The sequence below is a fragment of the Elgaria multicarinata genome, chromosome 5 (assembly GCF_023053635.1).
Source record: "Elgaria multicarinata webbii isolate HBS135686 ecotype San Diego chromosome 5, rElgMul1.1.pri, whole genome shotgun sequence".
NCBI classification, from domain to species: Eukaryota; Metazoa; Chordata; class Lepidosauria; order Squamata; family Anguidae; genus Elgaria; species Elgaria multicarinata.
In genome coordinates this window covers 90,739,273-90,753,590 of record NC_086175.1, presented here as the reverse complement: position 1 = coordinate 90,753,590, position 14,318 = coordinate 90,739,273, and the positions used below count along the sequence as shown (strand labels likewise).

The 14,318-nt window shown below is 41.3% G+C and overlaps 1 protein-coding gene across 1 annotated transcript; it reads right to left on the bottom strand.

Annotated features, from left to right (window-relative positions):
• Nucleotides 1–484: 484 nt before the first annotated feature.
• Nucleotides 485–13,846, bottom strand: STYXL2 (serine/threonine/tyrosine interacting like 2). The gene is made up of 5 exons (XM_063126793.1): nucleotides 13,724–13,846; nucleotides 7,685–7,779; nucleotides 6,459–6,690; nucleotides 4,943–5,160; nucleotides 485–3,627 (listed from the first exon to the last, which is right to left on the bottom strand). Exons 1-5 carry the CDS (start codon nucleotides 13,828–13,830, stop codon nucleotides 788–790), a joined length of 3,492 nt encoding a protein of 1,163 aa, XP_062982863.1. The 5' UTR covers nucleotides 13,831–13,846; the 3' UTR covers nucleotides 485–787.
• Between the last annotated feature and the right edge of the window lie 472 nt (nucleotides 13,847–14,318).

Genomic DNA, 14,318 nt, shown 5'->3' with positions numbered 1-14,318 from the left:
CTACAGTTCTGTTTCAAAGGTAAATTGTATCTCTGTTATTGTCTCTTTTATAGCAAACAAAATTAAAATCCTTAAATAAAGTCTCCCTATGTGACCGATGATTGATATTTTGCTCAGTTACAAGTTGTCATGGGAACAAACATTACATTTATTCCCTCAGTAGTTTCCCCTATACTGATACACACACAAGAAAGGCAAAGGGCTCTGTCGTTTGAGAGTTAGTAGGAAAGGAATATTAAAAGTTCTAATGGGACTTTCCACATGGAAACAGGGGCATATATGCTATAAGAACAGCTACATGTTCAATTTGGTGGTAAATACAATTTATTTTGTTCCAATACTAATCATAATGGAACTAAAATGAAATATTAAAGTGAGTCTTCCTAGATTTTAGAAAACAGAGTAAGATGTATCTCTGAGGCAAATAATTCAGCTTCTGGTGTTTGCTTTGACATTTCTTGTGATTTTTTTTTTTTTACTGTTTTGTTAGTGAAATTTTATCAAATAGCACTTGGAACATTTCTATACACAAAGAGCCAAATATTATTGACACACAATCCTGCTTTCTTTTGAAATGCCACTATTACTCTTCCTCCTCTCAGGCTGGGAATTAAGGATAAGAGAACATCTGTAGGACTAAACAGTGCTTTGTTAACTGGGATGCATTATAGGAAGTGCAATGGAAGATGATTAAAATGAGACCATTGAGTCTGGGTTGCTTGCAGAGGCTTGAAAGGCTTTCCTTCAAATAGACGGAGACATGGAATTGGCATGACCTTGCTCTCCATCACTCCTCTCTCCTTCGCCGAAGTTTTGCCTTAGTTTCTTCTTGACGATTTCTCCAAGCAGCAATGATGGCATCATCATCCGTTTCTTCTTCTTCCTCCTTACGAACGTGTTGTCTCTGTCTGAATGAATGCCTTGATGCAAAACACTCGTTCTTTTCTTCTATCTTTTCTTCTTTCTCTGAGTTCTCGTCAGACTTTACAAAGCTCTGGGTGAACTTTCTCTTGGCTCCAAATTCAGTCACATCTGAACCAGACTCCTCCTCATGCTCTTCCAAGTGGTGCGATCTGATCCGACTCTGTGTGGAAGGTTCAGAGGATTCTGAGCTAGAGGAAGGTTCTGGAGTTCTTCTGAAAAAATATGGTTCTGGACTTTCTTCTCTGGAAATTGTCTCACTGAATTTTGACCGTGTGAATGAATGTGCTTCCTTATCTTCTTGTGCAGAGGCAGAGGAAAATCGTGAGGAGATTCTCTCCAAGTCATCTTTACACTGATAAGTTGAGGAACTATCCATTTCTTCTCTTTGAGATCTGGAAATTCTATAGCTAGAAGCTTCAGTGTCCACCTCTCTGAATGTGGACGATCTCCTGTATTTATCTCCACTAGCACTAGTACAGCCTTGGTAAGAGGACTTTTCTTCTGCTTTCAAACCCTTGAGCCACTTGTTTACATTGTTCTCTACCTCTGACCTTATAGCACCACCAACACTGGCAAACTGGCCTGAGAGAGCTGAAGCTGTCTCACTTCTGTTGAGATCTGCTTGTAAAGGGTACATAACACTCATTGTGTTTTCTATATCATTTTCATCCTCATTGTCTCCCTTGATCTTTTTCTTCTTAAATAAAGTGCTACGTTTATTGTCACTGATAAGTTTCTCAGTCTTGTAATCTGACATTTTCTCTCTCATCTCCATTTGCATCTCCTTTTCCTTTCTGCTAAGCTTCTTCAGGTCAACTTCATCGGCAAAAAGGCTGTAGAAAGGCTTGCTTGTTTGTGTCACTATTTTGCTTGAGTTGGATCTCCCTGTCTTTTCACTTATTGAGGTGTTACAAGAGAGGCTGGACTGAGTGTCAGCATACTGGGTGTCCTGGTGGTGATGCAATGAGCTAGCTAGAGATAAGCCAGTCTGTGCACTAAGCAGAGATGTCTTGTCATCATCCAAATGTCTGCCCAGATCACCTGACTTAACACTAGAACCCAGTACTGATGATGGCCGGGACAGCATCAGGATTTCATTTTGTTTCTGAGCAATTGTTTCACTAACGACATTGGCAATCCAGTTTTGAATACTGGCTATTGATATCGTGTCTTCGGGGCCAAGTGGGAGGTTGGGCACATTAGTTGCTACAGCATGGGTTGGTAAGGCCCCACTACTGCTCCTGGCCTGAGAGAAAGAGGAGCGATTGGTCTGCTTGCTCAATGCTGAGGCAGAGTCTTCTGTACAATTTACAGAAGCTGTTGGAGGCCAAAAGGCTGACAAAGGGATGCTTCCACTCATTGTGCTCTCTGCATCCCAGCTGCAGAGAGACTGGCTTTCCTCTAAAATTTTCTTTGAGTGTTCAAGTAACTCCATTCGTCTCTGCTTTCTTCTGGCAGAAGCAGAATCTTCACCTTTAGCAAGCTCCACAATCTCATCTTTATTTTCATTGCCAACCTTCTTCTGGTGTTTAGTCTTCCAGGCTTGGTAAGCAGTCAGGTTGATATCTGATGAGTTCTTCTCTTCTTCCATAGCTTCCTTATTTTCCTGGCTGCTATCATCCATGTTGGGTTGCTTGGAGGCTTCTGAATCCCTTTTGTGAAAGCCAAACTGGATTCTCTTGATCTTCCACCTTTCCAAAGCTGTCAGTTTGTCTTTGTTCTTTTGACAGAAATTATAAAAGGAGCTAGCATCAGATAGGACACTTTCCTCATCCACATCCCTGGCCTTGGTTCCATTTTCAGGCCTTAGATTCTCATCACCACATCTGGGTCTGGAACGATATCTTTGAGCAGCTTCCTTCTCTATCTCCATCATCCTCTCATTCCACATATCCCAGGTGCTTTCCGTAGACATAGAATCTGTGCGCCCTCTCCTCATTCTGTTGATGCCACTTGCTTCCAGCTGTTGTTTCAAGATTCTGATCTCTTGGCTACTCACACTTTCAGCATCATTTATATCATTTACAGGGTGTGGCCTTTCTCCAATGCGAGAATCTCCGTCTTCTTCCTTGGGAAACAAGTAGCTTTCCATTTGATACTTCTCATTTTTGAATTGCCACTCTTGGATCATCCGACCCATGTCCTCCTCAGATTGTTCCTGTGCCTGAAATATAAGGTCTGAGGGTTTGCCTTCTCCATCTTTGTTTGAAAGTTCCCTTGCAGGCAAGCCTTGCTTCTTCTTCCACTCTTCATAGAGCTGGTCCTCCTCCTCTTCACTGATAAGTGTAGGCTGCTTGGAAACCAAGCTCGATTTTCCCATTGAGGAGGAGCTCATTACACTTCCAAGGAGGCTTGTTGTGTCTTCCTCCTCTACCATGATAGAGTGGACTTTGGCTCCCATAATACTCCCAGAATCTTCTCTCCCAGACAGCAAGGAACAGCTTCCAGCTCTAACTACGGAACTTTGGCTACCAGTTGTGTCATCATCAGAGTACTCCTCATCTTCCTCTTGTCTTTCCTCCAGTAGTTTTTCATTAAGCTGTCTGAGCTGTTTCAGGAAGCCATCATTAGGATAAATGGCCCGTTTCTTACGTATAATCATCAAGGCTTCCAAGATTGTCAAGTGATGGAAGATCATCAGATAAGCAGCTACCAACACTGCTGAGCGACTAACTCCCATTTCACTGCTGACCAAAACTTTTCCTAGAAGGAAAATTACACAGTTGGTTAACTACTTTCAATTAACTGCTTTCGGTGACATACTAGGGTATTTCTGAAACAATTTCTGAATCAAGTAAACAGTGGCTATTTTCTGCCATTGTAAGTCTTAATGGTAAATTCAATAAATACCTACAGCTGAGAACCTGGTTAAATTAAGCTAAAGAAATAATTGATAGATTTTATCACAGAAATCCCAAAACGTTTTACACATATTAAGCTTTTCTACATGAGACATGTATTGTGCGCTTGCCATTCCCTACTCATGGCTGTTTACAGGTTCTTTAGATGATATTGTGAACCTCCAGTTTCACTTCTGTTTGTAAACCACACTTTTGTTGAGATTTTTTAGAGCAAGAAAAATAAGGTAATTATTTCTGAAAGTGAAAGAAAACACTTTCTACTTGTGTATTTTCACTATTCTGTTATACCACAGTGTCACCTAAAGGCTATATAGCAGAAAAGCAGAAAGGAAACTTTGCTTGTGTAATGCTTGGATCTCAATTTTACAATGAAACGAAAAGTAGATGCAGTAGATCATCAGCCCCTTTTAGAAAAGCTCATCATCAAATGAAGCTTCATGATATCCTCTCCTGGGGTAACCTACAGTACAAACCAGAATGTGTCTAAGAAGTAAATTGTACTGAATTTGAAAGTAAGTGTACATAGGATTGCAGCCTTAATAAACAGAGGAGTTATAGCCTCATTTCCCTCATCTATGTGGGCTTATTGATTCACATCTCTATAAAAGGAAATTGGTTGTAACCCTTTAGATAAACTTTTTTAGTTTTAATTTTTGAGAGGAAAAAACAAGAACCTTCCCGTCAGTTCATATTAGTGAAAATTACTGAATGCTTATTTTACTTAAAATCTGTTGTAAACAATATCTTCAAATGCAGGGTAGGATTGGGATATCTCAACTTTTAGAAAATAAAAATCTTTCCCCAATTTCTATTCACTGCAGTTGACAAATGAATATTGTAAACTCACTAAAATAATAATAATGATGCTTCAAATCTTGGTGGGATTTGTCTCTCCCCAGCAATAGAAAACATTCTGGAATCTCAAGCATTTCCCATTATTATCTGGGGACAAATTACAAACATGCTAATTTTTCACCCTGCTAGTTTGTAACATAATCGTCCTTCCAAAGGTAGAGAGAAACATTTAAGAACACTGTATGAAGGAATGAAGCAACCTTATTAGTGTGTATAGGGGCCATAATAGCTACGTCACAAATAATAATGTAACAATAGAAACCAAGGATGGAAGTACAAATTCCACAGTTGTCCCTATTTACCTCTGTAGGTTAGTAGTGCTTCATCAAGGAACTCTGCAGCCTGGCGGAAATATTTAGAGATGTCCATGTCTGGGAAATCATCCACCTCAATACCTAAGTACTGGATATCCATGCCATTGTAGAAGTCTGGTCCTGTATACACGCCAGTGCCATGAGCAGCATTGAGGATGTGAGTGATTCCTAGTCTCTTCAGTCGACCTTTATTCACTGCAACACTCCTTAAGGGCAAAGGAAGAGAGATTAGATTCTAGCTCCTATTTGTAGGGCTTAAAAGCTAGTCTTGTACCCAAAGAACAAGGCAATACAAAATTGTTTGTGTTGATGAGTATCTGTTGGTGAATCAGTACAGGCCCAATAAGATCATGCAAACTGACAGTATGAGTGAGCTACCTCTCAGATGGTTAAAAAGCATCAGAAGTGTCAAGAACAGAGCAGGTTCACAACGTATGTAAAATATTTGGTGGGGCACAAAAATATGATAGTATGGCTCATTTCTGGAAAATCCTCAATGGTATTTTATTTTATTTTAAGTAGATTTATATCCTACCTGTCTATTGTAGTCATCATACATGGGGTGGCTATCAACAAATGTATAAAACAACTATAAAACCCATTCACAAAAGCAATACAATATAACAGTAGAAGCAAAAGACAGGAACAGGATATAAAAAGAGCCTAAAACAAAGGCTCAGAGCTCATTCGCCAAGTGGGCCAAATGCTGCCAGAAAATGTATTGACTAGTCAGTGGAAGTGCAATAGACCTCCCAAGGAAGGAAATTCTATAATTTTAGTTGTACCACAGAAGAAGCCCTCTCCCACACCCTAGCCAGGCATGCCTCTACCACTGATGGGATATGAAGAAGAGCCTCCCCTGTGGGCAGCCTTCAATGGGAGGAGGCAGACCTTTGAGTTTTATTTATTTATTTAATAGAATTATATCCTACTTACCATATTGAAAAATATATCTGGGTCCAAACCAGTTAGCATATTCAGAAGGTTGTTGTACTTTGTTATTGAGCTCATGAGTGTCCCTCTGAACACTGTGGCAAATGTGGGGAACAAATCACCTGTAGGCTACATAAGTGATTCTCTCAACCCACCTCCCTCAAGATGTCTCCTGGGTTTATTATTCCACCATCCAGTAGGTTTTTCAAAGTATGTTTCTTTGCAATTGTGTTACCTTCTTATTATAAGTTTGTCTTAGTCTGGGCCGATTTGAAAGACAGTTACTATTAACCTAGGAATGCTAACCCTTTTCTATGACAAAGTTTGAGGAGCCCAATACTGGGGCCAGATCTACACCAAGCAGAATATGACACTTTGAAAATGTTTTGAAAACTGTCTATGGCATGTGTCCTGGGCCCCAACAGTTGTCACTACTGTTATAAACCATTATTTATTTATTTATTTATATAGCACCATCAATGTACATGGTGCTGTACAGAGTAAAACAGTAAATAGTAGTGTAGATCCTGCCTGGGAATGTTATTCAAGGAGAAATGGTCTTCCTACTCACTTTTCTGCTATGAAGACATTTGGCCAGACTTCATCAATGGCATCCTTTGGGGATTCAAGCCGGTCATTCACAAGTGCCCTCTGCAAGTCCATGACACAGGGAGTATTGAATAAGCTGGTGTCGTCTATCTTTTCTTTAACTCGGTTGTACAGGTCTTCCACGAATAGCTGCTCTGCAGATTCCAACATCCCTGGACACATTGAATTTTCTTTCACCTCCTTCGTCTTAAACTCTGAAATGAACCAACATTTTCATTTTCAAAATTTCAAAAATTACATTTCCAAAATTGCCATTGGCATGCCTTTTAAAGACTGTTTAACATAGTTATCTATCCACTTGGTCTTTAGCTACGATCCACATTGATGCTCAGGCTATAATCTTGATGGACTGCTGGTCCTTATCATTTTATCATATCATGACATTCTACTATATCATAGTATTTCAACATGAAGTTAAGCAGAATCTCATTCCAATACTGAATGAATGGTGGAAAGTAGTTTGTCTGGCATTTAGGGCAAGCACTTAAATAATACTTGCACTGCATTCTAATGGCCCACCACCAAGTTCAAAACAGAAAGTGCTGGCTTCTTGTTTAATAAAATATAAAAGTGAGATACCATAAGAAGAAGCTTTAATTACTCTCATTATTTTTCTACTATTTTAAAATTACTATTTTTCAGTGAAAACAAAAACAAAAAAATTAATGGAAACCAGTAATCCCATACCACACAATAGAGAACAAGAGCTGATTAATTAAGAAGCAATTCATCATGAGTTCTGCTGCCATGTAGAATTGAATTGGAAGCAAGAACAGAGAAAGCTTCTAATTAAAGGTACAGTAGCCCTGGAAAGCCTCAATAGTACACTGGATAGGCTGGGATGGTACTTACATTTTAAATTTAAAAAATTGCTATAAAGATGGGAGGCCAACACAGAAAACATTAGAATGCAATAGATCTGCACTGATGTCATCTGGATTCTTCATAAACAGCGAGTGAAGAAAAGATGGCAATTCCAGACTACACTGCTAGCAAGGAAGCAACCTGATGTATTAGAAGTAAGCGGTTCTGTAAATGCTCTCCAGGTATTATAGAAGTATTGAGCTGGATTGGAACAGAAACCATCTAGTCCATTCTTCTTCCCCAAAGTGGGGCCATCTACTCACCAACCTCTTCTCACTTATAAAACTAGTGTTGTTCCCATTTCCTTTCCCCTCTCCCCCCTACCTTCCTTGATGATCTGTTTAGCAGCCACTGCAGATGACAGATGGATGGGCTCCATGAAGATGCTCTCAGTGTCTGTGTCTGATATCACTGAATATCTGTTGATCAATAACAACTGCATGAGGCAAGCTTCGGGAAGTCCTTCGACATTTACCCCTCACACTGTAGTTCTTCATAACTATTTCAAAACAAAGCAGCTTAAGAGAAGAATAATGTGTGCAGGAGAGCTGATAAGCGAAGAGATGATTTTGAGAGAAGGCCTGTATTTGGGGGGTTGCTTATACAGTATATGAACCTTTTAAAGAAAAATGCCATAATGAGGTTCCATTTCCTGTAATAATTCTAGTTACTCATTATCAATGTGTTCCTCCGGCCAAATGTGCTGAATTAAGGAACTACAACATAAAATTCATATGCATTAAATTAATGTTCCTTTTCTGATTGCTGTATGTGGACTCAATACATGGAATAAAAACAGGGAAACAATTGTTGGATATTTCCCTGGAAAAAATGCTTGTATAAACTTACCTGCTGTCTCACAGTGCCCAGTTTCCAATTTCCCCTCTGTAAAATGGGAGCAATAAGACTCACATAGTTAAACTAGTTACAGTGATACACAGATATCGTAAAACACTGGTTGTAAACTTTGCACTTTGTACAAGGTACATTACAGTACTTTGATGTACAGTAATGAAAAAAGGTACAGAACATGGTATTGGCAGTATAAATTGTTCAAAAGCTGTGCTGAGGTACATTCATAAGGCAGCTCAGAGGAAAATGATACCCTGCTGTCTCCATTCAACTCCAGGGTTATTAGCCAAATGCCTTTCCACAGAAAATAAAGGGGAGCATTGGGCAAGAAAGAATGATCTCCTCAGGTGTCTACCACCGTGGTAAAGTTAAGGAGTTGAGTGTATATACTATCTCTTTTTCTTATAGAAGAGCAGGATATTTCTTTTTCATCCACTAGAGGGTCCAGATGTCTCTGAACGTTGTAAACACAGGCCTGTCTGACAGCTGCATTAATCAAAATTGGTCTCCATAGCAACTGGTCATGAAACGTTATATGCACAGCCAGGTTCCCAAGCCAGTGGCAGCTGAGAAGGCCGGGACAAGCAAGAATCCTGTGTGCTGTCTCGGGTTGAAGTTCACAAAGCACTAGGCTTTGGCGAATGCATATTAAGATAGAGGGACAGGCTGAGGAAAGAGCAAGAGTGGAACTCTGGTGTTCATGTAGCATGTGTGTCTAGGGCCCTTCTATTTCCTCTGTCAAAGGAAAACAAAGCTTACTCTGTTTTTCCTCCCTCGACCCTTTTAAAGACAGGGCTACCATTTTGCCGTGAAATCTACGGAATCTACTTGGAATCTAGCTGCAGTACCCAAATTCTGCATATTGAAACTCATGTCCTAGTTTTCCTGTGCCACTAAAGTACTAACATGAGTGAAATGAATTTTCTCTTTGTACATACCCTTTAGATCTGGGATGCGGAGCCTGCAGCTGATGGGACCGCTTGAAGCCTTCAGTCTGACTTCATGAGAAAATGAGCTATACAATCCTACAATGCTGCAACTACAGACTTTGGGCTTTGGCCTGACCTACTCTGGCCCCAGCCAACATCAGCTTTGCTCCACCCACCTTTAGGTATGGCCCCTAATTGACTTTTCCTATGGGTCAATGGCCATTCACAGGAAAAAGGCTCCATGCCCCTGTTATAGGGCATCATCAGACAAGCATTTTATTGCACACTCGCTTACAGATGTTCACGCATCCTTCAGACATTGTCGTGTGCCTCCCGCTCCTCTTTTCATTGCAAAATAGACCACTTTTAATATGACTTTTTTTAAAAAAGGAATGTGCTGTATTCTCTTGCTGTGTACAGGAAAAGCGGCAGGATAAAAACAGCCACTGAATGGGCCACATGGTCTTTGTTTACTTACTCTTTTCCTTCTGGGAAGAAAGAGGAAGTAATGAAGGACAAAAGCAGAGGCGGAGAAGCAACAGCAGGGAAACACAATTCCCCCCACCCCCTAGCTTGACTTTCTATAGCAATAGCACAAGACCTGTTTGGTTTTCTGATCACTGCTGGGTTGTGTAGCTTGGGGTACATCTGGATTCATCTTTGTCACTTGAGGTTCAGATAACTTCAGGTTGGCTAGGAGTGCCTTTTACTAACTTTGGCTGGTGTACCAACTACAACTGTTCCTGGACCATTATAGCTTAGCCACAGTGATAAAGGCAATGGTGACTTCAAATTTGGATTATTGTACCTTATGCAGGACTACCCTTGGGCTTTGTCCGGAAGCTGGTGGTGGTGCAGAATGCAGTATCGAGGCTGGTAATGGGGGCCTCTTCCCTTTACACCCTTGCTAAAAGAACTGCACTGGCTGCTAATAAGCTACTGGGCCAGGTTTAAGGTGTTGTTGTTAACACATAAAGCCCTAAACAACTTGGGATCAGGTTACCTTAGGGAGGGCCTCCGCCTTTACGTCCCTGCCCAATCTCTGAGATCATTAGAGGGAGCACTTCTGAGGGTATCACAGCAGCACTTGTAATAGAGCATTTTGTGATACAGCACCCACCCTCTGGTACACTTTACCTATCGACATTAGACAGGCCCTTACAGTTCTCATGTTTAGACGTCTTCTTAAAACTCATCTTTTTACAGAGACTTTCCCTGAAGTGTGGTCCATCCAGCTATGGTTTGCAGCACACAGTAGAGTGTGCAGTTTTATTCCTGATTAATTTGTATTGTGTTGTTTTTATTGTTATATTTATTGTTATTTAGATGCCTTTCTATTTTATGTTCACCGCTTTGATATCTGTGTAAAAGTAGTAGTAGTAGTAGTAGTAGTAATAATACTAATACTACTAATAATGTGTAATTTAGCCCTCCATACTCAAAGAGTCCCAGGCTACAGCTGAGTAAGGAGGGTTTCCCCCTCTGTTCCTCTCCTAGGAATGCTATTGCAATGCACTCCTCTCATCTTCCTATAGAAAAGCCTGTTCCAACAGTGTAGTGGAGAGAAAGCACCTTGACAGCCTTCAAACCATCTTCTCTTCATTCTGCTGGGTTGTGGATTGGTGCTCCACCACACCTAGTGCCTCAAGCTACAGTCCCTACATATATACTTAGGAAATTCTGAAACTTAAAAAAAGAACAAAAAGCAAGGGCAAGTGTATTCAGGAATTGTTACCAATGTACATGCAAATGAGCCATATGCAAAGAAAAAACAGAACTTGGCCAAGTGTAGCTAAGCTGCAACAAAGACAGATGGTTTGGCTAGCAGTAATCATTCTCATTGCCATCCATGGGAACAGAGATAGAAAAAAGAAAAGAAAAACTGGATCAAGGCTACAAAGCCTGTTTTATCCTTCCATCTCTCATAGGAATGGACACTCCAGAAAACAGAAGCCATTTTCACATGTGCAGTGAATGCACAACGAATGAGGGAATTGCACATGCTGGCCTCATTCCTGTCTTCCACACATCCATCTGATGACCTGAATAACATGTTTCCATCTGAATATGTTTCCAGCTACTGGTCATGCTGTCTGGGGATTGTGGGAGTGGTATTCCAACACATCTGGAGGATACCAGGTTGGGGGAGGCTGTTCTATACCTTCAGCTGAACATATAGAAGCCAGGCAGAGGACCGCACCTACCTGTGCATTCACCAAACATGTTGTCACCCTCTTTCCCGAAGCCTTGCCTATTCGCCTTGACTCTGCTATCAATGCAGCCTCATTTCCCCTGTGCTCACCTGTTTCTTAATTAGCTGAGCAGAACAAGGGCAAGGAGGAGTTAGGATTCAACCTCTGCTCCCCATGATCTTCCCTGCCCATGTGGCTCAACTGATCTGGGAGAAACAGCTGCGAAGTACTGAAGAGGGGCATGGCTACAGAGTCTGGCTGCCCAGCTATCCATGGAAGAAAAGATTGCTCTTTTGCTCCTTAGTACCAAACAAGGAACCATGATCCTGATGTATGTGAATGGGGAAGGGGGGATGTATAGATGTGTGTGAAGGGTATGTGTGTATGGATGTTGTGATGTGTGCAAATAGGGGGTGTGGGTGGATGTGCATGTATGAATGTGTGTGTGTGTATGGATGGGTGTTAATAGGATGTGTATGTGTAGATGATGCTTGGTCCCTGCCCACTTTCCGCTCTGGTTCCATCCAGTTTAGCTCTTGCCCTGCCCATGACTAGCATGGGAGCTCTGATAGTTTACTCATGAGGGAACATAAGCTTGAGCTGAGAAAGATTCCCCATCCATGTAATAAATTCCTGATCTAAACCCACTTCTACTCAACTAACCCCCCTTTTTCTTTATCCTTTATGCCACAGGTGGGCAATTTGTGGTCCTGTGGTTGTTTTGGCCTACAGTTCCCTTCAGCCCTAGTCAGAATAGCCAATGGTGAGAGCTGATGGGAGTTGTAGGCCAAAACATCTGGAGGGCCACAAGTTGCCCACCCCTCCTCTATGCTCTCCCCTTTCCAATTGCCAGCTGAGAACATTCCCGCCACCATCAGTCCACCTGTCATTCCATACTCCTTCAACTTCCCTCCCACTTACCTTATTCCATACTTGAAGTGATCTCCTACCCCTGTCCCTTCCAAACACAACCCCTCAAGTGTGGTTCATTACAGTGGGAAAATTTAGGAAATTGCTCGAGTGTCTCTAACCAACAGGAGATGACATATCTAACTATGTTGTACTCACTAAGATGAATAGGTTAGCATTATGCTTTTTGCCTTACCAAGCAGCTAAGGAAACTCGACTAAGATTTATTTATTTATTTATTTATCTGATTTGTGTACTCCATCTTTCCACCAAGAAAATGGTGCTCAAACTAGTGCTTGCTTATAGTTTCCGTGACATCTTACTGTTTTGGAGACAATTGCCCTAAAGCAGAGATGGGCAAGTTGTGGCCCTACAAATGTTGTTGGACTACAACTCCCATCAGCCCTAGACAGCATAATCAATGGTGAAAGTGGATGGGAGTTGTAGTCCAAGACATCTGGAGTTGCCCACACTTGCCCTAAAAGAATCAATGTGACCAAAGGTTATTGCTGATGAAAGTACATCCAGAGTAGGGATGGGTGAATCTCACTCCTTTCTCTCAATTAAAATGTCTTATTAAAACTGGAGCAATAATCAATTGAAACCAGACAGTCACTCAGTGAAAACAAAGCATTTGTGTATCTTGCATTTATTTCTGATGTTAAAAAAGTGGAAATCAAATTTAATCACATTTGTTATGCAGCACAATCCTGCACATGATTACTCAAAAGTAAGTCTCACTGTCTTCAGTGGGACTTACTCCCAAGTAAAAGTAGAAATAATTTCAGCCTTAGACCTTTTATTTTATTTTGTCTTTTGAGGAGGGAGGAACTGGAGAGAGAGAGAGAGAGAGAGAGAAAATGTCTTGAGTGAGAAAAAGGCAAGATCATAGATTTGGGGGGTTGAGGAAGGCTACCTCTAGTAGATTTAAACAAATTGGTTAAAGAAAACCTAAGAAACAGCTGCAGCCTGAATGCTACACTGTTTAACTGAGAATACAACTGTGCAACACTCCTGAGGCTCATAGATCCTAAATCTGTACCACCAACTGAAACAAACGCCTGAATCCAAATTCATCAGAACTGTAGAAAGACTGATGCAAATGCAGTTCAGCTTGGGTGGGCTCTGCTTCTTTCTGTCCCGCCTCACCAAACTTCGATAATGCTTTCCCCAATAACCCTTGGTATTTGTAGGAAACCTCCGTTGAATCAATTAGATTAGCTAAATAATGCATGAGCTCTCCACCCTGGTTTCTGAAAAGAGTAAGAAAGAACACTTTAGGGCTCTGTTCTTGGTCAGGGTTTGGATAATATGCCAAGCTAGTATATATATATATATATATATATATATATATATATATATATATGGGGTGGGTTGGGGCGGGGGAGAGAAAATGGCTGCAATTCGTTCCATGCTTCAGAAGGATATAGGAGTGTTCTTGGCAACCAAATCCAAAACCGAATAAACAACTCCCCACTCACCGGCTGGGAGAGGGACTCCGAAGATAGTGGGCTTGCACTGCTTTCACATCAGGTCCTTCTTCATCCGGCACCATCTGCTCACCATCTGAATCCATAGCACTTGCCATAGCTGTTGTGGGAACTGGCTAGAATTGGGGAGAGGGTAGGATTAGGGGGATCAGAATGTACTAAATCACAGAGTCCCATAAAAGCAGTGGAGGCTGGCAGCTCCAATATCTGTGAGGTAGTGAATCTACTCCAGTTTTTCAGCTAGAACTTTAAAGACGCTGGCTCTGTTCAGAAGACACCTTAAACCACAGCTTTAACCATGGTGAATAAGGCTTTTTGGTTTAAGGTGTCTTCTGAACAGGTTTGCTATCGAAGGTGCAAAACATCTGACTGGTTCTGATTGGAAACTGGACGGATTCACCGCCCCATTGACAGCGGAGCCACCAGCCTCCATTGCATCAAGGGACCCATCTGCCAAGTTGCACAAAACAGATCAGTTCATTTTAGAAGGAAGGAGAGGTGGAGGTGAGAGAGCAGGTGAGTTCTGAGAGATAAACAGATCCCAAGTGAAGAAGGTCAGGGCTATTCTATTCTGCACTGTGTCAGC

What these genes read in the sequence shown, in the direction of transcription:
- STYXL2 (XM_063126793.1), bottom strand. Translation starts at nt 13,830, where the DNA reads ATGGCAAGTGCTATGGATTCAGATGGTGAGCAGATGGTGCCGGATGAA. An exon ending in TAAACAGATCATCAAGGAAG is followed by an intron (nt 6,691 to 7,684) that starts GTAGGGGGGAGA and finishes GGTTCATTTCAG; the next exon opens with AGTTTAAGACGAAGGAGGTG. An exon ending in AATGTCTTCATAGCAGAAAA is followed by an intron (nt 5,161 to 6,458) that starts GTGAGTAGGAAG and finishes TTTGCCCTTAAG; the next exon opens with GAGTGTTGCAGTGAATAAAG.